Consider the following 25,539-nt stretch of genomic DNA (forward strand, 5'->3'; position numbering starts at 1 on the left):
ATCCTGTTGATTTCAAATATGGAGAGTTCAGCATTGGCTAAATTATTCCATTGAAACTGATGGTGATTTAAAGCAGTACTGCTTTTCTAGAAAAAAGAGGTGCCGGAACTCACCATGAATGCCTCCCTTGCTCTCATATAATGCCAATGGTGCCCACCTGAGAGGTGCAGGAACTGATTTCTGGCGAGTTCCTGCTGAAAAAAAAAGACTTGCTTAAAAGTGCTTAGCTGTGGCTGGATTGCACCCTTAATTTTTGATTACTAATCACTGAGTAGACCAGGCATGTTGCCTTGCTATGGAAGCCCAATTGAAGTAAAGAACAGAACAACGTTCTTACCTTAACATTGTTGCCTTTGGTGAATATTGTTTGGAAACCGCAGACCTCAGAGAACAGGGGTAAAATGGAAGTAAAGTGCCTGGTGAGGAATAATAGCTCATACTGGGGAAATGGAAACTGCTGTGGAAGGAGGAGACATCCTAATACACTGACACTGGATCTGTTTTCATGTTGGTACTTCAGATAAAGAAATTAAATGATTAGATCTGCCTTACGGTGCAAGTGAACTTTAAAAAAAGAAAGGAAGAGATGAGCCTTTTGAGACAATAGAAAATACGTTGTGTCTCTTTCAAACACCTGCCTTACTTAAGTGCCACACCATTTATCAAGTTCTGTTTACAGTGTAAAGACTTTAATGTGGAGCTTATCACTGGGATCCTTTGATACTTAATCCTTCCAAAACTGGCTCTTTGAAATGCCTTTATAATGATAAGGTTTGCAAAAGTGGCAGGTTCTCTGTCGGCCTCACGCTCAAGGGCTCAGATAAAAGAAAAGAATACCTTGCAGGGAATATCGAGTATCCTTTGCGTGGGTCTTTCCACCTCATTAGAATGAATACCCTCAAAAGTGTAACAGAATACAAAGCCGTTAGTGTTTGAAAGTTTAGCATAAGAAAACAAATACAATGACATCGCTACTCCTGACTGTATTTACAGCGAAGTAAATCCTACCTTTCAGTAAAACTATAGGTAAATTCCACCATACAATCTATATGTAACTTCCATAGAAATATATGAGGCATCATGCTTAGATACAGTGATGTAAAGTGCAAGTCTCAGTTAGTAGCCTTAGAAATGTTTCCATTTGCTGAAAATAAGAACTGCATTAATTTTTTGCTTTGGGGGAAGTATGGCTGCTGAAGGTAAATCTTAAATACAACTACAAATGAGCAGGTGACTTATTTTAGCTGCCCTGAGCATTTGGGTCTAGCTGCTATTTTAAGTTCCCATTATGGCCCACCATGTAGTAGTATCACTCTGCCAATGTGGGAAATTTAAATGCCTGCCAAGCCCAGGGCAGATAAGGGCAACAGAAAACAGAAAGATAATTCAAAATAATAATAATAATAATAATAATAATAATAATAATAATAATAATAATAATAATCCTTCCAGTAGCACCTTAGAGACCAGCTAAGTTTGTTCTTGGTATGAGCTTTCGTGTGCTCATACCAAGAACAAACTTAGTTGGTCTCTAAGGTGCTACTGGAAGGAATTTTTTTATTTTGTTTTGACTATGGCAGACCAACACGGCTACCTACCTGTAACTAGAAAGATAATTGTTAGTGATAGGGTGCTCTGGTACTGACCAGCTCTGGTATAAACTCCACCTGACATTCCAGTAAGATTTCCTCCCACCGCTATAAAACTGGTGACTATCAGAGTAACAAATCATACAGAGATGAATGGTCACACAGAGGGTAGATACACCAGCGTGCTATTAAACACATAAGCAAAATGGAATGTTTAGGCATAGCTTTCAACTTTTCCCTTTTCTTAAGGGAAATTCCCTTATTCCGAATAGGATTCCTCGCAAGAAAAGGGAAAAGTTGACAGCTATGTGTTTGGGTGTCAGGCCATGGGAACAAATAACAGGACGTGGTCACTGTCAACATCAGTGGTGGTGCCAGGGCAGGACTTGAGGGTAGAATCCGAGGAGGACCCACTTAGCAGAGTGAGCAGGGGGACCACCAAACACAGCAGGGCTGACTTCAAAGTAAGCAAAGCAATACACAGAGATGCTCTGTAAGACTGTTAAGTCTGGACCCCAAAATTATGTAACTGCATCACTGGCCAACATGTCCTGTTTGAGAACTTTAAGACTTAACATGGCTGACCACACAATAGAACCCTATGAATGTTTGTTCAGGAGTAAGTGCCACTATCTTCAATAGGGCCCGCTCCCTTAAGTGGGTGTATGATTGTGGCCCAAATGGACCTGATTCAGCATAGCATTTATTTGCCATGCAATATTTGCACCAATAACTGGCCAAGATTCTGCTATGAAAATGTCATTCTAAAGTCAAACAGCTAAGAATGTTTGATTCTCCTTTCTTTTACAGTGCTCTGTATCCTGTGGGAAGGGTGTAAAGGATCGTGACATATATTGCGTTAACAACTTCCAAATTAAACTAGGGGATAATGTGTGCCAGCATTTAAAGAAGCCTCGAACCCACAAAGTTTGCAGAGCTGCCCGATGTCCTGGATGGAAGGCCAACAGGTGGAATGAGGTATTTTTTAGTCTTGCCGTCAAGTCATGATACAGTTCTGCAGCAGAGGGAAGGTCATACCTTCTGCAATGAAATATAGTACCAAATTTTTTTGTACTGTGGTGCATCCAGTAGAGTTTGGCTCGTATGGTCCAATCTACTGTATAATGACAGTTTTTACTTACTTACTTACTTATTTGTTTAATCAGTTTATGGACCAATTTATATATTAAAAAGCTCTTAGAGTTTTACAAAGTAAAACAACAGCAGCATAAAATAGAATACAAATTAACTGAAAATACAAACTATCAATGAAACTCAAGGAACAAAATGCAAAAAAACACACCAAGCAGTGCAATCTATAAAAAAAAAATAACACTTGGGAAATGTTGGGGGCATAAATTTTTAATAAGAATTTAAGACACTTCCAAGCTGGGGTACCAATCCAGTTTTGCTACAGCATTTCATTTTCTTAGGCCATTATTTGGACACAATGGTCACATGGAAATAAGCCCCATTGAAGAATCCTGAGTAAATACAGGATTGAACTGGATTTTAACTCTCCCATTGAAATAAGTGAGGTTTTTAAGTGCTTAGCCAGTATTCTCTTGTATTGTGTGGTTCCGTTTATTCAGAAATATTTCACAAAAGTTGCAAATCTGTGATACTAGGGGAGCCACAGGTTCGTTCTGAACACATTGGAACACCGTTGCTATAGTTCAGAAACGCACAATTTGCACACCACTGGGCAATAAGGCCTCTTGAATTTGGGTGGTCTGCCTGGGCCGGCATGGGTTGTCAGACACCAAGCAGGCCACAATATTTGGCGCAAGAGCTGTTGTCAGTTTGAGAGGCCATAAGCTGTGCAAGCCTGCTACAATCATCCACTTCCATCCATCTCATTTTGGTCTCTCTTAACATGTGGTGAAAGCATAATAGGACCTTAGGAAGCCACATTATATTGAATCATCACCAGGATAGTCACAGGTCTCTCCCAGTCCTACCTGGAGATGCCAGAGATTGAACCTGGGACCTTCTGCATGGGAAGGTTCTACAGCCCTTCCTTTATGATTAGGACAAAGCGGCCATATATGTGTCCTAAATTATTACACACCATTTTTCATTGCGCCGCATTGTGTCAATACAGTTCTGAAGTTAATTAACATTCTGGGGAGGGGTGCGCCTTGCGTCAGCGAATGCAATTGATGGAGATGACTACAAAGCCAAACACGTATAGAGGATCTGCTCTCCTTTCATGCTTACATACAGATCACCATAAAGTTAATAGTTACGATACAAATGAGTCTGGAGAATAGAAACTCCAGCTTCTCCATCTGCGATTTTCAAATAAAGTTAATGGAAACAAGTTGTGGTATGTGCTTTTTTTTCACTCACGTACAAGAAGGCTATATATTCTGCCTTTTCAAGAGGCACACGTTTTAGGAAATGTGCCATGGAGAATTAACATTAAAAGGCTGCAGAGGAGGGTATGACATATATATATATGAAACGAATATGCAATGAAAGGGTGGAGGCAATAATGGCTAAATATGATTCAGTCATTTTTGAAGTCTGGAAAACATTGGCAATGGTAAGATGAAGCTGCTTGAAAGCATGTGGCCTTTGATTTCTGTGTGAGAGAGAAGGCAAGTGACATCAGCATGTGAATAAATTCCCTCTTTACCAGTTACATGAATGCCATGTATGAGTGGTAGGAAATAAAGAGAACATTTGCTCAGTTGCTTTTCAGCCCTCCTTATAAGCCTGCACAGCTCGTGACCGACAATACATCCTGACAACCATATATTGTGGTTTTCCAATGCCGGAACTCTTCCGTTTTGCCTAGACAACAAGGGATGGGAGATAATTTTGATTCAGCCTGCGTTTAAAGGTGAACTTAATTTTCCGAAATGATCTGATCTGAACTGAGGTTCAGCCATCCTTCACAATCCACACTTCCCTGAATTTTGCAATGCAGTTCTTCAGCCAAGTAATGTGTACGAAGATGTACAAACCAGGGTAAAATGTGCATATATTTTACTGAAAATAACATAAAATGCATTATACTAGGGAAAGCTGCTTTGCAAAAATGTAGATATTGGGCAAAATTGCACACGAAAAGGTGGATTCTAGGAGAAACCATGAACTGATGTGGAAATCTAAACTTAAAATCGGAAAAATTGGAAACTGAGAGAAAATGACATTGATGTATTTCCCCATATATGGCTCATGGGTGCAATGGCTCACAACTGACAATTGGTTTCCACTAATAGAGCAAGATTTTCTGTGCTTTCCTGTGCTGTTTTACAACAAAGACCTATACTTGCCTATTCACAAGTGTCATTCTGAGTTTAACAGGACTTCCTCCAAGGTAAGTAGGTAGGCTGCAGTCCTGTCCCCACTAACCTGGGTGTAAACCCCATTGATTTATTTTAGAGTACGTATACCCTAGCAGAGTTAGTAACTATTAAAAAGGATGAATGTTGTATTCCTAACAATACATACTTGGGTTAAGCACTGTTGAGCTCAGCAGGACTTTCCTCTGTGCAGATATGGTTTGGATTGCCATGTTATGTCTCATTCACTCATTTCCCTGGTTTTTCTATGTCTGTGTGTGCACATTTATTTATTTCAGTGTTCCGTGACCTGTGGAGAAGGAGTTCAACACCGGGATGTTTACTGTAGGTTGAGAGGCAGCGGCAGAGTTGATGAAGTGCTGTGTAATTATCTGATGCAACCACCTAGTAAGAGGCCTTGTTGGCTGCCTGCCTGTGTACAGTATCACTGGCTGACTGACGAATGGCAAGATGTAAGTATGGCTAAGAAATAAGCATCCTGCTTGAGATTATTCAAACCAGTTACAGATGTCTGCAGGTTTGGCTGCAGTTACACTACTTGTTAAAAAATATTTGCAGTGGGAAGACCGCCATAGTTTTCAACGGTGACATGCAACAGCTTTCCCATATGTGTATTATTTGTGCTTTCTGCTGTTTGCCCACGTATTTACACTTTGTCTACTTCAGTCCTTGCCAATTAAGATGCCCGTAAAGTGAGGTGGGTGGTAACGCTACTGACACATATGTTTTAAGGATCAAAGGTGATCTGTTGAAGAAAGATCTGAAGGTTGCTTTATGATGTATGACTCTATGGCTGCATTAATAGGGTGCCCCAATAGTTTAAATGGGGCAAATGGAAACAGTGATACATTTTGCTGCTTTGGGTTTTCCTTTACAACTCTGATTGGCTTTGAATGTCACGATGACACACAGGGAACAGGAAGTGATTTTGATGCGAACTTCCTTATTCCGTTGACTCTCAGTCTTCTGTGAAATAGACATATTATATTTCACCCAGTGATGAAAATCCAAACGCCTGATTGAGGAACAACTTGAACAGCTCTCCACTAGGGCAGACATGAAACATGTAGCTTCCATGAGATGCCCACCCTGAAATGCTACTCTTAGCACCAACCACTTAATATATATAATACTTTAGTAAAAATGAGTAGCTACAGAATTCCACTTGCTTTCAGAGTGGCCACATTTGGGACGGGCTTCTCTGAGGGAAAAAACCCGGCTTCAGAAATGTAGTCTATCTTACAGGATTTGTTCTTGTCATCTTCAGTGTTCCTCGTCATGTCAAAAAAGGGAAACATACCGCAAGGTGAGGTGTGTGGATGAAAACGGGATCCAAGTAAACGAAAGACTCTGTGATCCTGGTGCAAAACCTCCATCCAGCAAGAAATGCAAACTGGCTTCCTGTAAATATATTGCCATTACAGTTGACTCCTCACAGGTATGTATATGTTCATTTGTGACCAGGTGTCTGATTTTATACCTGAAAATGGCAGATGCATTTTAAAAGAAGCATGGGAGTACAAACAGTCTCTCCTACCAACAGTTCAAAAACTTTCATTCAATTCTCTCAGCTTCCACCAATTCAGTTTGCTTTTATTATGGTGTACAGTATAGGCCTTGGAGCTGCTTTCCCCAACATGAACATCTATTTCTGTTGAAAAAGTTTTGTATTTTGTGGCATGTAGCCTAAAGATTTTAGGGGCTGCCACACACAACATGCCTTCTGAAGAGCAGCTGCCACCCTGAATTTCTGAGGGAGGTGGAACTACCAAGAGATAAAATCTTATGCCTACTTTCTTGGGAGTAAGCCCATTGAAATGGGGACTTCCTTCTAGGAAACATGCATAGAACAAGGTTGCAATAAGTATAATAACAATTAACTTCATGTGCCCTTTGTGACAGTAATTATATTATTTTAGTGTCCAGCTGGTTGTTACCTTGAGAACCAGCAGAAGACCTCATACTGTGTAGAAGCCCACAATGCCTGGAGCAGCCATACCAACAACCTTCGAACAATAGCATACAGAAATTGCCCACTGGCTCAGTCACCATTGATGAATAAATGTAATGTTGTGGCGTGTGCACTTGCCACATCATGGCATGTGGGAAAATGGAGTCAGGTGAGTATTGACTTGGCAAGGTTAAGGCGCCTCAGTCCAGGAAGTGGCCCCCACTTTGACTTGTTTGTTTGTTGTTGTTGTTGTCTAAAATATTTCCATGATCTCTGTTTAGTGTTCAGCGCCTTGTGGAAAGGGGACGGCAGGAAGAAGAGTAGAATGCATGACCCAAAGTGGTTCACCCAGTGACTTGTGTCTGTCACATTTGAAACCTGCAGCTAGAAGGATTTGCCATGCGAAAGACTGTAAGTAATTCAGATATGTGCAATGGATACAATGGAATGCTTCATTCACACACACACACACACACACACAATATGACATGACACGTCTATTTTTAGGTGAGATGATAACCAGCTGCAAAGAAATCCAGATCCGAAAAAAGATTAGAAAGGATGGGGAATATTTGCTAAACATTAAAGGAAGAAAGATAAAGGTATTGTTACTCCTTTTATCTGAGAGGGGAGATTTGTGGAGGAAAGCCATCTTTTTCTAAAGGAATTCTATATTTCTGTTGTAGATTTTTTGTTCAGACATGTGGCTAGAGGATCCCAAAGAATATTTAACACTGGCTAAAGGGGAAGCAGATAACTTTTCAGAAGTATATGGATATAGGTACTGTGATTTTTAATTTTTTAACCTTTCTTTATTTACAGATATATTCATATGTAAGTTGCAGAATTATATCTCTGTTCCTTTTTATGTTCTGAATTAATGTTGAAGAACCTAGGAATTGCTATTCCTAGGTTCTTCAACATTAATTCAGAACATAAAAAGGCAATTCTGCACTCGTGCACATTCGAGATGCAGGCTACCTGGGCATGTTGGACAGCCATCTGAAATGGTCGTACCCTGCACGCTTTAAACTGAGCATGTGTAAATTGTTTCAGAATTCATCTGGAGCAAATTCCAACTCCCATAATCCATGCTATTATTTGGCCAGAGCTCGACCAAAACTCACAACCTGAGCATGGCTTATTTCTAAGCATTGAATCTGCAGTGGCTCTCTGTGTTGGGCATGATCCAGTCAAAGTTAACAATTTCTAAATCCTATTTATTTTTAATGTGAGAGTTAAGGACATGCTTACACCTCTCTCCATAATATCAACAGGACTTAAAAGATGTTTAGCATTCCTGGATTGTTTTCACACTTTCTAGATGCAAATCTCTAGGTGTTTATACAACCCTCCGTGTTGCATAATGTAGCCTAATTAGTTTTCACCCTCTTCAAGCTTTTAATACGGAATAGCACTTTGCTGTGATGAAAGCAAAAACTAAAGAATGCTTATTTGTAGGCTGCAAAATCCATACGAGTGTCCTTTTAATGGAAGCAGACGGCAAGATTGTATGTGCAGAGATGACTACCCTGCAGCTGGCTACACCATTTTTAGGAAAATAAGAATCGACCTCAGTTCTTTGGAGATTAAAAGTGAGTCTTTATGTAATAATACTGTCTTTTGCAATGACTGAGTGACTGTTGGAAACACAAATTGTATTCCCAGTAGTGCCCTTTTGAAAGAAAAAGTCTCTCTCCCCCCCCCCCCCCTTTCATTACACAATGATATATTGGAGGTGATGTGAGATTCTATGAAATCCCTTCTCGGTGGGGTTTGATTTGTGATAGGTTTTCGCATGTGCACATCATTATGGTGTGATGCTCCTATCAAGAGGTGAGCTTGTATGTGTAGCCTCTCCCCAAAGCAGCCGGCCATATTGTTCTCTCTTCTCATTCTGTGCAAAGGCAAAACTCAGTATGATGCTAGAGATTTGTCATCCGATCTCTGCTCTCTCTCAACTTTTGCAAATAGCAATCCAGATCAAGGCTGTGGTGCAGGCAGAAATGAGGCTTTTATGGTTTCCCTAATGGCACTAATGTCAACATCAGAAGGGAAAGACACTGGAAAATGCTCTCCCTTGTTGCCACCCTCAGAGGGGGCAGTGGGCCTCACATGAAGACTACAGGACCCAAGTAGGTTCATGTCAGGAGAGGCGCTCCAAAATATATTGGGATGGACAGAGCTTTATAGGTCAAAACCAGCCCTTTGTATTGGATATGCAGATGCAACCAGTACAGCTTTCCCAAACAGTCTGTAAAGGCAGCCCCACATAAAGCTCCTCAATACGGCACTGAGCTTCTCAAGCCATAGATTACTGCAGCCAAGGCTATCCCTGCCCTGATAGGGTGATTGCAACTTCAGAAAGGCCATTTTCAGTAGGGAAATGGCTCTTTGAAAGGGCCATACTTTCCCTCCACTGTTGTCCTGATATGGAGCTACACACACACACACACAGAGAGAGAGAGAGAGAGAGAGAGAGAGAGAGAGAGAGAGAGAGAGAGCCCCACGGTGGTTGCTATTTGAAAGGGTTTAAAGAGATCTGAGACCTATTCAAGCACTTTTGTGGCCATGTCTGGTCCAGCCCTTAAACTAGATGCTTTAAGGAACTGGGGGGCAAGAGAAACAGAGTGGTATAGTTCCATGTTTCCCATGCACTTTGGCCTCCACCAACTCAGAGTTCTGAAGGTGCAGGGCAGGGCTGGTCCACCCATGAGGCAAGCGGAGGCAACTGCCTCAGACAGCAGGATCCACAGGGGCAGCAGATTTGGCCTCCAAGGAATGCATTGCCTGCTGCTGCTGCTGCTGCTACTACTACTGCTGCTACTGAGATAGCAGCAACAACTTTGCCGCTTTCCTTAGAGACCAGCTCTGCCTCCTCCCTGGCAGCCTCCCCATGCTGCCTCTACAGCAGCCTCTTGGTGCATAATAGGTGCTGCTGGTCCCCCACCTCCACCCTTGTTCCCATTGTAAACCTTAACCCCCCCCCCGTGTTCCCAATGTTGATCTTCATTCACCCTTCTTCCATGGGGACGTGGGTGGTGCTGTGGTCTAAACGGGTGAGCTCCCGTTGCTCTGTCCCAGCTCCTGCCAACCTAGCAGTTTGAAAGCACACCAGTGCAAGTAGATAAATAGATACCACTGTGGCAGGAAGGTAAACAGTATTTCCATGCTCACTGCCACTTGTCACGGTGTCCTGTTGCACCAGAAGTGGTTTAGTCATGCTGGCCACATGACCTGGAAAGCAGTCTGTGGATAAACGCCGGCTCCCTCGGCCTGAAAGCGAGATGAGTGCCGCAACCCCATAGTCATTTTTGACTGGACTTAACTCTCCTGGGTTTCTTTACCTTACCTTCCATGGGGCGGGCACAAATCAAGATTAATTAAACTAGTTTTGCTGGCCATAACGAGCTTTCACTTTTGCTTGCTAGCCACCGACTTCCGTTTTGCTCACACCATACTTGGGAAGCCCGTTCCTTTTGCCACAGCAGGAGACTGTTACAGCGCTGCTAGATGCCCACAGGTACGTGTCAGGGATAGAGATGGGACTCAGTTTTCCTTTGTCATGCATTTTTTTCCAATCCATTAAGTATTAGCAGCGTCATACCATGTGTTGCTCAGGAACTCTTAAGAAATCAAAAGAATAGTGCAGTTTTGAAATCAGTGCAGTTTTGAAAGGCTCAGTCTGCCATTTTGAGTCAAAATGGCGTCCAACTGTATCCAAACATAGACAAAAACCTTCCCCCTTGATCTCAGGAGCCATCATGCCATATTTGGTTAATATCACGGAAGGTTTGAAAAGTCAAGTTTGCCAACTTGTTTGAAAATTGTGTCCAACTGGACAACAAACAAACTCTTTGATCTCAGAACCAAATGTGATTCCAATATCTCCAGAAGTGTCCAAACAAGGGGTGAACAAACAACTTTCCAAGATATATAGTTGATTTTGTTGAGAACTTTAAATACCCAAATATCCTTCTTTTCTTGCTTGGTCCCTTTTTATTTCATTTCGGCCTCTTCTTCAGCTGGTTTCTCACATTTTATTTGTTTCAAATGTTCGGTGACTCCAGTGATCAGAAGGACTGTAGAATTTGGCTTGCCATTCATTGTATTTGATGGGGCACATTCCCAAGCAAGTGTGAGGGATTTTCAGCCATTAGCAAGCACTGTAGAGATGTGAGAATTTTCCTAGTGTCTGGCAGAAATCAGTACCCAAATTCCATGAGGTGTTCTGTTTCTGTTTCTTTTCTTCTTCTTTTTTTACCCTGTTCCCCTCTTTTCTTGAAATCCCCACTTTCTGTTCACCCGCTCTTTCACTCTTCCTTTGTCTTGCCACTTCTTGCAGACCCCCCCCCCCACACACACCTGTTGCATCTGGAGTTTGCAATGCAACACTGCCCTCTTGTGATACCACAACTTCTCTTCAGCAATTGTGCTTTAGGTTGGAGTCAAGGCAGTCTTTTTCAGAGCAGTACGAGAGAGGCATTGACCCAATCCAGAAGTTTTCAACCTTTTTGCGTCCATGGTTCCCTTGACCAACTACATTCTTTCTGTGGCTCCCCTGTAGGGTTATGTGCTCCAAACCTCAGAAGTCCCTTGCCTGCAGAGCTGTCAGCCCCTCACATCTTTTCGAACCTTGAAGAGTGTTCCCTCAGCCTCCTCTCCTCTCCCCTGGCCAGCCCCAGAGGCACCATTTGCTAGGGGAGCTTGTAGCCAGGGTTGCTGCAACAAACAGCTGTGCAAGCCTTTGGAGGCAGAGACATGAGAAGGCATCAGAGGAGGAGGGGAAGGAAGGAGGGACAGAGGCTGGTGTTGCCTGCAACACCTGTGACCATCATTCAAGGCACCCTAGGGTGCCATGGCACACTGGTTGAAAAACACTGCCCTAATCCATGGCAGGTTCCCCAACTTTAGGGTGTATTTCGGATGTAACTTTTAGAAGGCAGCCCTGTATAGGGAAGCTTTTTAATGTGTAATGTTTTATTATGTTTTTATATATGCTCGAAGCTATACAGAGTGCCTACGATAACCCAGTCAGATGGTTGGGGTACATATTATTATTATTATTATTATTATTATTATTATTATTACTATTATTTCAAATATCTAATGTGGTAGTGACTGGTACCTGTTGAAGATGGGCTGGAGGCAGGGGAGCAAAAACGTGCAATGCTGGACAGATGGCCACGCATGCACACACACACCCCTTGACACTCTTAACAAAAGCACACACACATATCTGACAATGTTTCTGCCCACCTGACACTCCATACAGCTGACTCTCGCCAGTGTGGTGTAGTGGTTAAGAGTGGTAGACTCGTAATCTGGGGAACCGGGTTCGTGTCTCCACTCCTCCACATGCAGCTGCTGGGTGACCTTGGGCTAGTCACACTTCTTTGAAGTCTCTCAGCCCCACTCACCTCACAGAGTGTTTGTTGTGGGGGAGGAAGGGAAAGGAGATTGTTAGCTGCTTTGAGACTCCTTCGGGTAGTGAAAAGCGGGATATCAAATCCAAACTCTTCTCTTCTTCTTCTTCTTCTTCTTCTTCTTCTTCTTCTTCTTCTTCTTCTCTCTCTCTCTCTCTCTCTCTCTCACACACACACTGAGAGAAATTAAAGGAAGGAAGGAGAAAATACTAAGGGCCTTATACACACGGTCTCGAAGTTTGCCTTCAATTTGAGTTGCTTGTTTCTTCATTTTTGGGGTAGGAACCATGTTACATTTCTCCTCACTGGGCGATACACCAGCTTTTCTGGAACTAAAATCTGCTTTTCAGCCAATTGTTAGTTAGAGCAGAAAGATTTTCTAAATCGAATACACGTCACTGTGCTGTTTGCTACATCACGTCCCCCCCTTATCCCCTTACCCCCCTTTCTTAACTCCTCTTTTCTGATGCTGCCCCATACCCTTTCCACCCCACCTCAGCCTTCCTTGTCTCATCTTTCTTTTATTGCCACTTCTGCTGTTCATTTCTGGGCGCACCTGCACAAATGTTAGCAATATTACTAGCCTTGCTCTAAAGCTGATCTATATGTTTTTTTTTCTCTCTCCACTTGAAAAGGGGCAGTTTGGCATCAATTTGGCAGGCACTGGGCTGAGGCTATCCCCTACGGCAAAGTGGATCGCTCAGGGAAATTACGTTACAGTTCAGATACACAAATCTCAAGTAAGTCTGTTTGCACCAATGATTATTTGCAAGGATGGGGGTGTTTGCTTCAGTTGCTTCAATTAGCAGCAAAGGAACCTTGAGTCAGGTACTAAGGAGTTGGAAAGCGCCAGGCATTAAAAAAGAAGAGGAGGAGGAGGAGGAGGAGGAGGAGGAGGAGGAGGAGGAGGAGGCTATAAAGACTTAATTTCAGAAAACTTCTTAAGCGAGAGAACAAGGAACGTGGCAGCAGACTTCTGGAAGAAGCAGACCTGTTTTAAGGCAGGGCGGCGGCAGTGGCGGGGGGAGCAATTTGGAGCTGCCTGCTACACACCACAGAAGGAGAGGACATGCAGGTCATTGCTTCATCTCCTTGCCATGATTCCTGGTTCTCAGACAACTTGTGCATTGCTGCAGCGAGGGGGTGCTCTTGCTTCCAAGGCAGCTATGAGTGTATGCTTCTCATGAAGTGATTTTCTGGTCTTTTCAGGATGCTACTAAGATATACGGAAGATGTGGAGGATTCTGTGGGAAATGCATTCCTAATGGAAACACTGGCCTCCAACTTCAAATAAACTAGAGAGAGAGAAAAGAAGAAGAAGAAGAAGAAGAAGAAGAAGAAGAAGAAGAAGAAGAAGAAGAAGGAAGAGGAGGAGGAGGAGGAGAAATCCTTAAGAGTTATATTGAAGGTGCTGTTATTTCCTCAGTCCTTTCAACTCTGCAATGTTCTTTTACTCCAAATTCCTTCTCCTTCTCCTATGTTAATTGGCAACTCTGTTTCTTGCCACACCCACAACCTCCTACGAGGCTGCCACAGGTTGCCGGGTGCATTCTTAAGGCCATTTCGCCCATTAAAAAGGAAAATGGACCCCTTGGTGTTTTATGCGCGCACATAAAACTGCAACGCGTGACATGAACATGGCAAACGTGATTACAAATGCACATAGCATGTAAATACATTTCTCTGACATCCGGGGTTTCTTGCAGCTCCCTAGCACTCTGAACACACTGGCTGAACGTATAGTGAATGTACATGGGGACGTAGCCGGCTCCAGCCTGGGCATGTTTATTTAATAGTCTGTATCCTGTTCTGCTGGGGCTTGGGACCTGCAGAGAAAATGGTAACCAATAGGAGAGTCTCAGCAAGGCCACTGCTCAGAGTCGTCCTTGGGGCAACACTGGGACTCCGAGGCAAGGTTCTGTATGCAAACCAACCCTGCAAAAAAGTAAAGTCCCAAACGGCATGTTCAGGCCCTCTCTGCACAGTTTGTATGCACATAGAAACCAAACAGATAGGCACGTGGCTGCCTGGAGGCCAGTGGGGTAGGACTTGCTACTACGATTCCATTAGAATCATAGTTTGAAGGGACCCTGAGGATCATCTAGTCCAACCCCCCGCATTGCAGGAATATGCAGCTTCCCCATGCAGGGATCAAACCTGCAACCTTGTTGTTATCGGCACCTCGCTCTCAGCAACTGAGCTACTATACATGTGATCGCCCTGTGACGGTGCTCCCCTTTCACTTGCACAAGAGCATTCTCGCTCGACCCCCTGGTAAAAAGAAGAAGAGAACTTCAACCGGCTTTTTGTAAAGTTGTTTATTAAATGAATAAGTTGAGATCCTTATTACTGTACAAAACAAAGAGCTCACATCTGCTAAGCTGGCTCGATCAGTTACGTTAGAAAGCACAGGTGTTGAAATGTACAATGTCCAGCATAATCCTAAATATATTTAATCATATTTAAATCCCTCTAGGTTCACTAGGACTAAGTCAGTTGGTTTAGGATGTCAATGGATCAGTGCTGTCAAGTATCCCGTTTCCCCCGGGATTCTCCCTTATTTCAAGCAGTTTCCTGCTGCTCTCCCTTATTTTTTATTTTCCTTAAATTTCCCGTTTTTAATGGAAGCAGCTCCTCCCCTGCTGGGCAGGGACTGGGTGGGAAGACCTCGCCTACTTGGAGAGAAAAGCCTCAGCCCTCAAAGCAAGTAGGAGCCGTTTCCCGTGCTTACAGGGGGGTGTATTCCTCCCCCTGCATCAGCCCCTATCCGTTGCGACCGAGCCCCTAAGCCGGCCAATAGGGTTAGCTGGCGGGCGGAGCCTGGCTGCCTTTGAGCAGCTGCTGCTTCCTGTCCTGTTTTGATGGGATCAGACAAGAAGACGATGGGGCTCCATCGCGCGGAGCACATGGCTGCCCTCCTCTTTGCTCCGCTCTGAGCCTGAGCCCACTTGGAGTTTACATTGCTACTCCGCCCACTTTTGCTTCTGGCTCCGCCCACCACTGACATGTGACTGTCCCCGGGATAGGTGAGACTGCTGATCCCTTATTTTCAAATCCGAAACTTGACAGCTATGCAATGGATCAACTTTGCAAAACCTTGCCAGGGATTATATTTGTCCCCAGATCTATCTCAGATAGGTGCATATCAATATACTTTCTGCTGATACAGTTCCTGTAGCTTTCTTCATTGTGCCCCTCTTTTCACATCACACTTTTGGTGCTTATACAGATGCAGCAGCAAAGCTTCAGAAATCTCCTTGGCACATGCTCAGCAAGTTAACTTCTATTGTGGCTAAAAGCAAGTAATCACATAAAGAAAACCAGCATAGTTCTGAACCTAATGTTAGCGATCCTACCTCTGTACTATGAAAACAATTAATTTTGTATATTGTAGGTTTTTTTTTTATTCAGTTGTGTGTGTACACACATACACACACGGAAGTATACAACCATTGCCCAAATGCTTCAAAATGAATGCCCATACTATATGTTAATGGAAACCTCTGTTGCATCTTTGAAACTCTCATGCAAGAAACTACGTAGGAAGAAGAGCTCACTGCCTTTAGGGAGATCTAGTTTAGATTTCTAGTGCTCCTAGTGGTCCTTGTTCAGGTGTCCTGCTTTTTTCCACATCAGGAAGTCATTGCTCTGTGCCACTTTGTCTCCACATAGGTGGAGAGTTTTGCCTTTAAGAAGTGTTCTGGTTGTTGGACTTGCCAGAAACCCCAAATATTGATATTACATTGAATTTGGACACTATTTCATAACAAGTTCTCAGGTATTTGGAATGTATAGCATATAGTACCATTCTGTTTTCTTTGTGATGCCTACTGTTGAAGCCAAATACCAGCTAAAGGTACAATCCTCATTCCATTCAAGTCTGTGGCAAACGCCCCATTCATCTTAACGGATCAGCATTGCAACCTAGACAATTAAACCAAATACCGTTAACTGCCAGTAAAGCATTGGTAAAGGAAAAATGGCAGCTATACTAATATCACCGACAAAAATATTTAAAATAAGGGCTAAGTCATACCACAGGATTTTGAGCAGTTAACTGCCTTTGAGCTAACACATATAGATAACTATTTTTTGACCTCTGTATCAGAAAAGTGTTTTTTTTTTGCACTATGTGCCTTATTCTAGTTGTAAACATGAAAATTGTAATGTTATTTTCCTAGAAATGTTTACATTTACAATACCTATGTTATAAATTATAAAAAAAAAATCTTTATGTAACAAATATGCCATGTGATCACTGCTTAAATACATTGCTAATGTGTCAGCAAATCACTTATGGGATGGTTTGTGCAAATCATTCAGCATCTCTTCAACCTTTGACATTTTTCTCTACATTGGGAAGAAAGAGTCTGTGCAATGTAATTTATTAAGGCTGCATTCCTCTGTATGCCTAACTGAGAGAAGCGATGTCAGATAATTCCGATGAACACAGAAATGGGAGCAGAAATTGCTGGAGTTCACTTATTCCTCCTGCATCTGAGATGGAAATCCATCAAGGGAATATGATCAGCATTCCCTGTTTTCGTTACTGTCAGTCTGCAAATGATACACAACTGGAAAAGAAAGCCCTAGTCTTAGGGCATTACACTGTAGATAATCTCAGAGCATTGCACTAATAGTTAGTTGGTTTCCAAGCCGTGTAGACTTCGTAGATAAAAACCAGCACTTTGAATCTGGCCCAGAAACAAACTGGAAGCCAGCGAAGAAAAGAAAGGACCAGCGTAATGAGTTCAGGATGCCTGGTCTCACCCCATGTTGTGCACCAGGTGCCGTTTCCTGATAAGCTACTACTTCTTCTTTGGCGATCACTCGTAGTTGTGTAAGATTGTCTTCCATAAACACAGTATTAATAATGAGTCCATAAGTGACTGTGAAGGCCAATTCTGGATCCACACGTCCTTCCACAGTGGGGACATTGGTTTCCAGGTGGGAGTTGATCATTGTGAGGGTTTGCCAAAAGTGCCTTCCTCTTGGCACGTTTCTCCCTTGCATCCTGAGTTTGAGTGTCTTCAAAGTCCATGACACCTTTGGTAAAGGCTGTGCTCCAACTGGAGCGCTCGCAGGCCAGTGTTTCCCAATTGTTGGTGCTTATACTACATTTTTTAAAGATTTGCCTTGAGACAGTCTTTAAACCTCTTTTGTTGACCACCAGCATTACGCTTTCCATTTTTAAGTTCAGAATAGAGTAGTTGCTTTGGAAGACGATAATCAGGCATCCGCACAACATGACCAGTCCAACAAAGTTGATGTTGAAGAATCATTGCTTAAACACTGGCGATCATTGCTTCTTCTAGTACACTGGTATTAGTTGATAAGCTACAAAGGTAGCCCCACAAACTACAGTAACCCAAATGGAAGGGTACCAGAACGTGAGTCACAGAAGCCTGGTTACCTGGAGCCAGATAGCAGCATCGCTGGGATACCAACCTATGCTGAAGAAAGGTACTGCATTTCATTGAGGACACTAGCACCTCCAGTGTAAGTAATGGATCAAAGAGCACCTGCAAACAGAGGCCTCCCTAGGCTCCCTTGTGCCCTTGGCAAGGACACATTGGCCACCCAGGAGTCAGCTACACTAGTTAAAATGTACAGTGCTTTAAATGTGTTATAAACATGCAACACCAGATGGTGCTGTAGAGCACAAAACTTTACTATGCAATTTTACAGAGGCTTTTTCTTTTGTTATAAGAAATTTAATTTATGACTTTTTAATGGGCAGGTTTTTTCCACCCCCAGAGCAGCGGAGGAGCAGCAGCCCAGGAGAGCGTGTGCATGGGTGGGCAGGCTCCTAGCCACTCTGAGCTAGAGCAGAGAGGCATGATTTTCATGACCACCCAACCGAGCCTGAGCCCTTGGCCAAGCCCTAGGTGTGCCCCTGTTGCCAAGCTACAAGGCTGAACAGGTTGAACACCACTCATCCAGACAGGGGGAACCATCTACTTGACAGCATCTCTGTCTTGTCTGGCTCTGAGCTCTCCTCTACCAGACATCATATCCATGTGACCGTGTTCCTTCAAGATTTACTTGAAAGTTATTGGGAGCCACATCCAAATTCACAGTTTTCACTCCGCCTTGCTGGTGCATTGCTATGTTTAAAAAGATGCTGGTGGAATCCAGTTAAGTCTATATTGTGAAGAAATGTTTACAATGTAGATCCCAATCTACATTGCCTCCCAGTACGTTTCCAAGCACAATTCAAAGTGTTGGTGCTCACCTTTAAAGCCCTAAACGGCCTCAGCCCAGTATATCTCAAGGAGCGTCTCCACCTCCATCATTCAGCCCGGACACTGAGGTCCAGCTCCAAGGGCCTTCTGGAGGTTCCCTCACTGCGAGAAGTGAGGTTACAGGGAACCAGGCAGAGGGCCTTCTCGGTAGTGGCACCTGCCCTATGGATGTCAAGCAAATAAACAACTACCTGACTTTTAGAAGACATGTAATGGCAGCCCTGTTTAAGGAAGTTTTTAATGACCGATGTTTTAATGTATTTTTAATCTTTTGTTGGAAGCTACCCAGAGTGGCTGGGGAAATTATTATTATTATTATTATTATTATTATTATTATTATTATTATTATTGTGAGCCAGTGTGGTGTAGTGGTTAAGAGCGGTAGACTCGTAATCTGGGGAACCGGGTTCGTGTCTCCGCTCCCCCACATGCAGCTGCTGGGTGACCTTGGGCTAGTCACACTTCTTTGAAGTCTCTCAGCCCCACTCACCTCACAGAGTGTTTGTTGTGGGGGAGGAAGGGAAAGGAGAATGTTAGCCACTTTGAGACTCCTTCGGGTAGTGAAAAGTGGGATATCAAATCCAAACTCTTCTTCTTCTTCTTCTTCTTCTTCTTCTTCTTCTTCTTCTTCTTCTTCTTCCTCCTCTTCTTCTTCTTCTTCTTCTTCTTCTTATGGCTCAGCTGGGATTGCACCTCAGTTTTGTTGTTCACCACAGAAAAGATCTGAGACGTTGGCAGATGACTTTCTTTGTACTTGAAAGTCGCAATGACATCTGCGTGGAAGATGGGAAAGTGTGGGGAGGGGTGAGCAGGCCAGCTCCTTTGCCAAGGTAAACCAGTGAAAATGGAAACATGCTTATCCAACCTTGGTAGGGGCTCGGGCTCAGGAGATTCATATTTTAGTGCATGTATAATATTCCGCTAGACAATTTCTTCTTCAGACTGAGATGTTAAGGTAATCAGCATTAGTTCACATGGTGCTTATACAAAGGGAGGCATTGTTCAGCTTGTAGGCTATGTCCTGGGGAAAAAGTCAGAAATGTTCAGATGAATTTCTGAGTTCACGACCACAGAAGGAAAGATGGAGCTTGACAAAGCAAGAAATAAATGTTAAGTCTTTCACCTAGATCTTTAACTTTCAGTACTTTCAAGGGAGTATATTTCACTGTTGTGACCTAGGTACTTCAGGACATCCTAAGCTTTAGGATTCAAAAGGGGAAGGAGAAAGTCATCACTTTTTATATTTGATTTTAAAAAAAATCAGGAGTGGCCAGCTCCTGAAATCTGGCAAGACCATATGTCTATAACATCTATATCAAATCTGACAATCTGATATGATTGAACATACTTGCTGCTGGGTTAAAAGGTGGGATATTGAAACGAAAGCTTCAGTGATATCATGTTCATGTTGAATTTCCATTCCATTACTTAAGTGAAATGACAGAAAACTTACAGAGCACTCTTTATTCTTATTCGTGTGTGTGTGTGTGTGTGTGTGTGTAGAATAATGTGCACAGCCCCATCTAGTGGCTATGCTTTACATTGTTATAAACTACAGTACACTGATTCAAAATAACCATTATTACAATTTAGTGCACAGATGTTAAGCCCAATGACCTATAAACAAACATAAAATGCTTTGCTGGAAAAGTGCAGTTTTGAGGCAGTTGTTGGCATTTGTCTGTCTCAGGAGATGATGGAAGAGTGTGCCTTTGGGGGTAAAGTCAAGGAAAGTTACAACACCTGCTGTGGCTGTAGAGACCAAAACAGAAGAGACATGTTTTATTGCAGGTGAGGCAGATGAAGGCATCCATTTTTGCTGCTACAGGTGTACCATGGTGTTCCTTCTCTCTGCTCTCCTCTGGTCACTGCTGTGGATACATAACCTGATTGTCTCCAGGCACTGTGGTGGTCTGCAAGGGATTCCCATTATGGGCGTACCCAAGGAGGGGCAGGAGGGGGCAGCTGCCCCCCCGAAGCAAATAATAATAATAATAATAATTAAATGGTTATCGGCAGCCTAAAAGGAAAAAAAAGCTCTCCTAAAAAGTTCAACTACCGGTCTTTCTCCCCCTCCCAAAATCTAAATAACAATTGAGCTTTGCCGACCGGCAGCCGGCCACTGTGTGTGTGTGTGTGTTGCGCCGGCTGATCATTGCAAAGGAGCTTTGGAAACAGCTCCCTTGCATGATGAGTTGCAATAGCTGAGGATCCTAGGAAACTGAGTTTTTCAGCCATTTGGGGGCTTTCTCTTTTTGGGGGGGGAGTTTTTCTGTTTCTTGAAGCTGTTTTTGTTTGCTGTTTACATAATATGGTCAGTAATCTAAAAACAATCTGAACCCCTAAAAAACGGGGCATTCCTCATCCCCAAAAAAGGTCAACAACTTTGAGCTGAACCCCAAAAAACGGGGGTAGATCACTGCTGAAAGTAGATCACAGTCTCTTGGGAGTTGGCCACCCCTGGTATAAGACATGTAACTATAATAAAAATGTAAAAAAAAAATTCAAGCAAATAATTGTAATAACTACAATAATAAAGAACTGCTATAATTATATATAATTTTCCTAAAATTTTGGTTCCATTTGCCTTTCCGTGCTGAAATGTCACAACCTGAACGACCATGGCTTGCCCCCCCCCCCAGTTTTGATCCTGGGTACGCCCCTGATTCCCATGTGGTGGGGTTAATGTTGCTGGCCTTCTGTATCATGTTGACTGATAGGCCAAGCCTTTCATAAGCATCTGTGAAGGTATTTAGGATAGTTTGGAGGTCATCCTCTGAGTGTGCACACACTATGTTGTCATCAGCCTATTGAAGCTCTATGATGGAAGTTATGGTAACCTTACTCCTTGCTTTCAGCCTACTCAAGTTAAAGAGCTTTCCATCTGTTCGATATATGATTTCTACCCCAGTGGGGAGTTTCCCTTTGACAATGTGTAGAATCATGGCAGTGAAAATAATAAATAGAGTTGGGGCGATAACACAACCCTGTTTAACACCTGATCCCACTGTGAATGGTTCATTTTGAGAGTCATTGTTATCTGCGATTATTGCTGTCATGTTATCATGAAGGAGCCAAAGGATGTTCACAAATTTATCTGGGCAGCCAGTTTTCAGAAGAACAGTCCACAGGGCATAACGATTTACAGTGTCGAAGGCCTTAGTCAGGTCAATAAATGCTGTATACAGGGGTTGGAGCTGGCTAGCCCCCAGCTGGACCATGTCCTTCCAAGCCAGCATGCTGGAAGATCCCTCGACCTGTGGTGCGGCATAAATCAGTGACCCAAGTCTAGAGACATAGGCACACTCTATTTAGCAGAGCAGACTGCGCAACACAAAGAGGCTTGAGGCTGTGAAGACATACTAGGAACTACGGATTTATTAATCATAAATCAGGAACAAAGAAACATGTCGTCTCTCTCTTTCCATCTCTTCCGAGAAAGAGAGAGAAAAGCAAAAGCAAAAGCAGCGGAAGTTCCGCTTGTTCCAGCAAGCAGTGCTGGAACGTAAACAGACATGCGACACACAGTAATCCCATGTCTGCAACTAAAGGTGGAATGGAATTTTCCAACAGATTTTGCCTTCTGCATTTTTATTGAAGCTGTCGAGCAGAGAAAATCATGTCCACTGTCCTCCTAGAAGGTCAAAAACCAAATTTGGGATTCAGGAAGGGTAGCCTCGGATATAGTTAGGAAGCGGTTTGCTCGGATCCTTGCAAGAATTTTGCCGGCTGCAGCTGGTTGCCCCAGCCACTCTGCGCGGCTTCCATCAAATTGATGACCAGGCGCACAGATCACCTTGCTGCAGTCTTTCCTCCTACAGTGAGATACATTGTGTTCCTGTTTACATTAAAGTCATTTGCAAGTAGGAACATTTCAACACAGATCTGTGCACTCTTTTGTCCTCTCCCCCTCCCCTTAGAAGAAGAGTTAGTTCTTCTACGTTACTCAGAATAAACAATGCAGTCGTTCCTGGTTGGCTGCAGATCAATGTGTTCGACACTAAATGTGGTTTTCACAAAATCAGATGTGATAGGGTGTGCCACCATTTGAGGCTGATACTAATTGATACTGCTAGGTAGAAGTTAGGGAGGACAACAGTAGGGGTCGCTAGAGCAAATGGCTGATGGTAGGTGGAGACAACTGCTGCAATTTTATAAGGGCAACACTGGGACTAAGGATGAGCAGGTGGACAGCTGGTGTCCCCCTCTGGCAGGTGGGACTGACTGAGCATGGCGTGGATTTTGTGGCCCATTGCCTCACTTGCCCTAATGAACTAGCTGCCACTGTGTGCCACTCAGAATGCACTATCCTAAGCAAGAAAAATTGAGCTTTCTGACTGCTTTGCAAAGTCTCCCTTGTTCTTACATAGCCTACAGTTTAACACAAATATTAGGATTTTGGGGGGGGGGGAAGATGGCAATAATTTTGAGAATAGCAAGTACATAATCTCCGCATCCTTGGGCCTTTTTATGCTTAAGCCCACAGAGGAATGGCTTGTTTGACTTCAGATCCCTTTTTAACACATAAAGGTTTTCTTTTACAGTACGGGGCAGTTCATTTTACAAGCCCTCAGCTTCATAGGTTTTGGGTGTGTTTATTCTGGCTGCAGGAAAAGATTCTGTGCTCTGTTTTCTGATAAGTTTCCCCTCGAGTTCAGTTATGACAGATCTCCCTTTGAATGTGCTTTGCTGAAGAAAAATACCATAGCACAAGACAGGCATCTCTGGCTATATTATATATTTATGTCTGTAGTCTGTCCTTAAACATCAACAGCTGTGCACACATTGATCTGGCGCACGGCCGATTCTCCACTACATCCAAGAAAGCCTTTTCGAAAAATCTTGGGGATTATGCCTACATTATTGCAATATGATTTCCTAGCCTACACATATTTTTCCAATATTATCTCTATTTTTATTTATTTTGTAAAGATGGATAAAAATACTAGGCTGTATCCAATGTTAACCATACTCTTTGAAATTAAGGGGGATGTCTAACTTAGGTTCATTCATTTCAATAGGTCACCTCTGAGTAAAACCTGGTAAAACCCAAAGGCTGTAATAGGAAACATAGGCAATTGTTATACATTTGTAGCTGTAATATTTGCAGACAGTTTGGGAGCATATATTTCTGGCTTTTTGTTTTTAAATGTGCTTCCTCTCTGGATGGGGAGAGGTGGGAAAGTTTTCCCCATCTTGCAGTTGGTTTTCCATTCCTTTCTGGCGTTTCTGTTGTGTCACACTTACACATAGGGTTTGCAACAGAGGAATTAGACCTTGACGTACACAGGTTCATTTAGGAGGTGGGCTGCATCTTGTACACTCTCATTTACCCTTTGAGTATTCAAAATGAGCTCCTGAAGAGGACTATGCAGAAATTAGAGGCCAGTTATCCTCAATGTATGGTAACTTTTATGGCCACCTCAAGTAGAATCCTCAGTGAAAAGGAGGTTGTCTGAAAATGTTTGTTCCACAATGACCATCATGACAACCATTCTTTAAGCAAGCAAATGGCCAAAAGAACAGTTCTAGCACAGTTTATCACATTACATATCCCCTTACAATTTCCTCATATAGGTCTCCCCTCTTCCAATTTAATGCAGATGGCATTGTGCAGTAGGAGAAATGCTAATCTGAAGTCATTCCAATCTGAAAAGGAACATCAATTTTGATACAGGAGCAAAACAAGTTTAATTCACGGGACATTCCATATGCCAAGAGGGATATACCGGTAATGTTTTTTATACAGCTAAATAATTCAAGCTGTAATTATACGACATACAATTGGCATGTGCACTTATTAAATAAATTAAAAAATCTCTCTCTTTAGGATCTTGAAAACTTGGAACAGGAAAGGATAGGGATTTGATGATAGAGCTAAGAGCTTTAAAAAATAGTTAAAAGGAGTTTGGGAGAAAAACACAAAAAAGCAAATGGTTTTAACTTGGCCCGTCAGTTAGGTATATCTCCAGCTTATCTGAAAATTGAAAGCCGTGACCTGTGAAGAAAATAACAAATTAGCAATGCAATCATATACACGTCTATCCAAAAATAAGCTCCATTGAGTTTGATCCTGTGGTTTTCCAGCCCGGACACTGCTGGACTATAATTCCCATCATCCATTTTCTGTCAGCCTTGCTCATTGGGGTTGATGGAAGTTGGAGCTGAACACCACCTGCAGGGTCACAGGTTCTGCACCCTGCCTTAGGCTGTCTTACTCTAATCAGTATTTCTCAAACATGGGTCTCCAGCTGTTGTTGGGCTACAACTCCCATCATCCCTGACCACTGGTCCTGCTAGCTAAGGATGATGGGAGTTGTAGTCCAACAACAGCTAGAGACCCAAGTTTGAGAAACACTGCATAGCCTCTGCTCCCACTCCCAAATAGGACTTTATAGATCAGCAAGATTTAAAAAAATTAAAAAATTAAATGAGTGTCGGCCTCATAGTGCCACATTTGTAAAGCTGAGCAGAGTCCGGTATGGTTTCAAATTGGATGAGTGACCTCATGTTGAGATTTCTGCATTGCATGCAGGGGTTTGTCCTAGATGACCCTCGCGGTCCCTTACAAGTCTACAGCTCTATGATTCTATGTTCACTTCCAGGCCCAATGTGGATTTATCTTGGGATTGCTTATGGAAGTTGGCTTCTGCATATTAGGGATGGCACAGCTGTCTATTTCATTTTCTCTCAGTAGGCAAATTTGAATCAAAGAATTGATGCTTTTGAATTATGGTGCTGGAGGAGACTCTTGAGAGTCCCATGGACTGCAAGAAGATCAAACCTATCCATTCTCAAAGAAATCAGCCCTGAGTGCTCACTAGAAGGACAGATCCTGAAGTTGAGGCTGCAGTACTTTGGCCACCTCATGAGAAGAGAAGACTCCCTAGAAAAGACCCTGATGTTGGGAAAGATGGAGGGCACAAGGAGAAGGGGACGACAGAGGATGAGATGGTTGGACAGTGTTCTCGAAGCTACTAACATGAGTTTGGCCAAACTGCGAGAGGCAGTGAA

The 25,539-nt window shown here is 42.9% G+C and overlaps 1 protein-coding gene across 4 annotated transcripts in view; it reads left to right on the forward strand.

Annotated features, from left to right (window-relative positions):
* The window catches only part of ADAMTS20 (ADAM metallopeptidase with thrombospondin type 1 motif 20), a 78,533-nt gene extending 64,949 nt beyond the window's left edge, over window positions 1-13,584 (forward strand). For 3 of the 4 annotated variants that reach the window (XM_033161650.1, XM_033161651.1, XM_033161653.1), the window contains 11 exons: window positions 2,400-2,567; window positions 5,182-5,355; window positions 6,171-6,341; window positions 6,823-7,023; window positions 7,136-7,265; window positions 7,362-7,456; window positions 7,541-7,635; window positions 8,316-8,449; window positions 10,286-10,377; window positions 12,916-13,020; window positions 13,490-13,584. In XM_033161650.1, coding sequence (XP_033017541.1) covers window positions 2,400-2,567; window positions 5,182-5,355; window positions 6,171-6,341; window positions 6,823-7,023; window positions 7,136-7,265; window positions 7,362-7,456; window positions 7,541-7,635; window positions 8,316-8,449; window positions 10,286-10,377; window positions 12,916-13,020; window positions 13,490-13,579 — 1,455 coding nt within the window. In that variant the 3' untranslated portion in view covers window positions 13,580-13,584. The remainder of the gene's footprint in view (window positions 1-2,399; window positions 2,568-5,181; window positions 5,356-6,170; window positions 6,342-6,822; window positions 7,024-7,135; window positions 7,266-7,361; window positions 7,457-7,540; window positions 7,636-8,315; window positions 8,450-10,285; window positions 10,378-12,915; window positions 13,021-13,489) is intronic. The other variant, XM_033161652.1, reaches the window with a different exon arrangement.
* Window positions 13,585-25,539: the final 11,955 nt, after the last annotated feature.

The sequence above is a fragment of the Lacerta agilis genome, chromosome 10 (assembly GCF_009819535.1).
Source record: "Lacerta agilis isolate rLacAgi1 chromosome 10, rLacAgi1.pri, whole genome shotgun sequence".
In the NCBI taxonomy this organism is placed as follows: Eukaryota; Metazoa; Chordata; class Lepidosauria; order Squamata; family Lacertidae; genus Lacerta; species Lacerta agilis.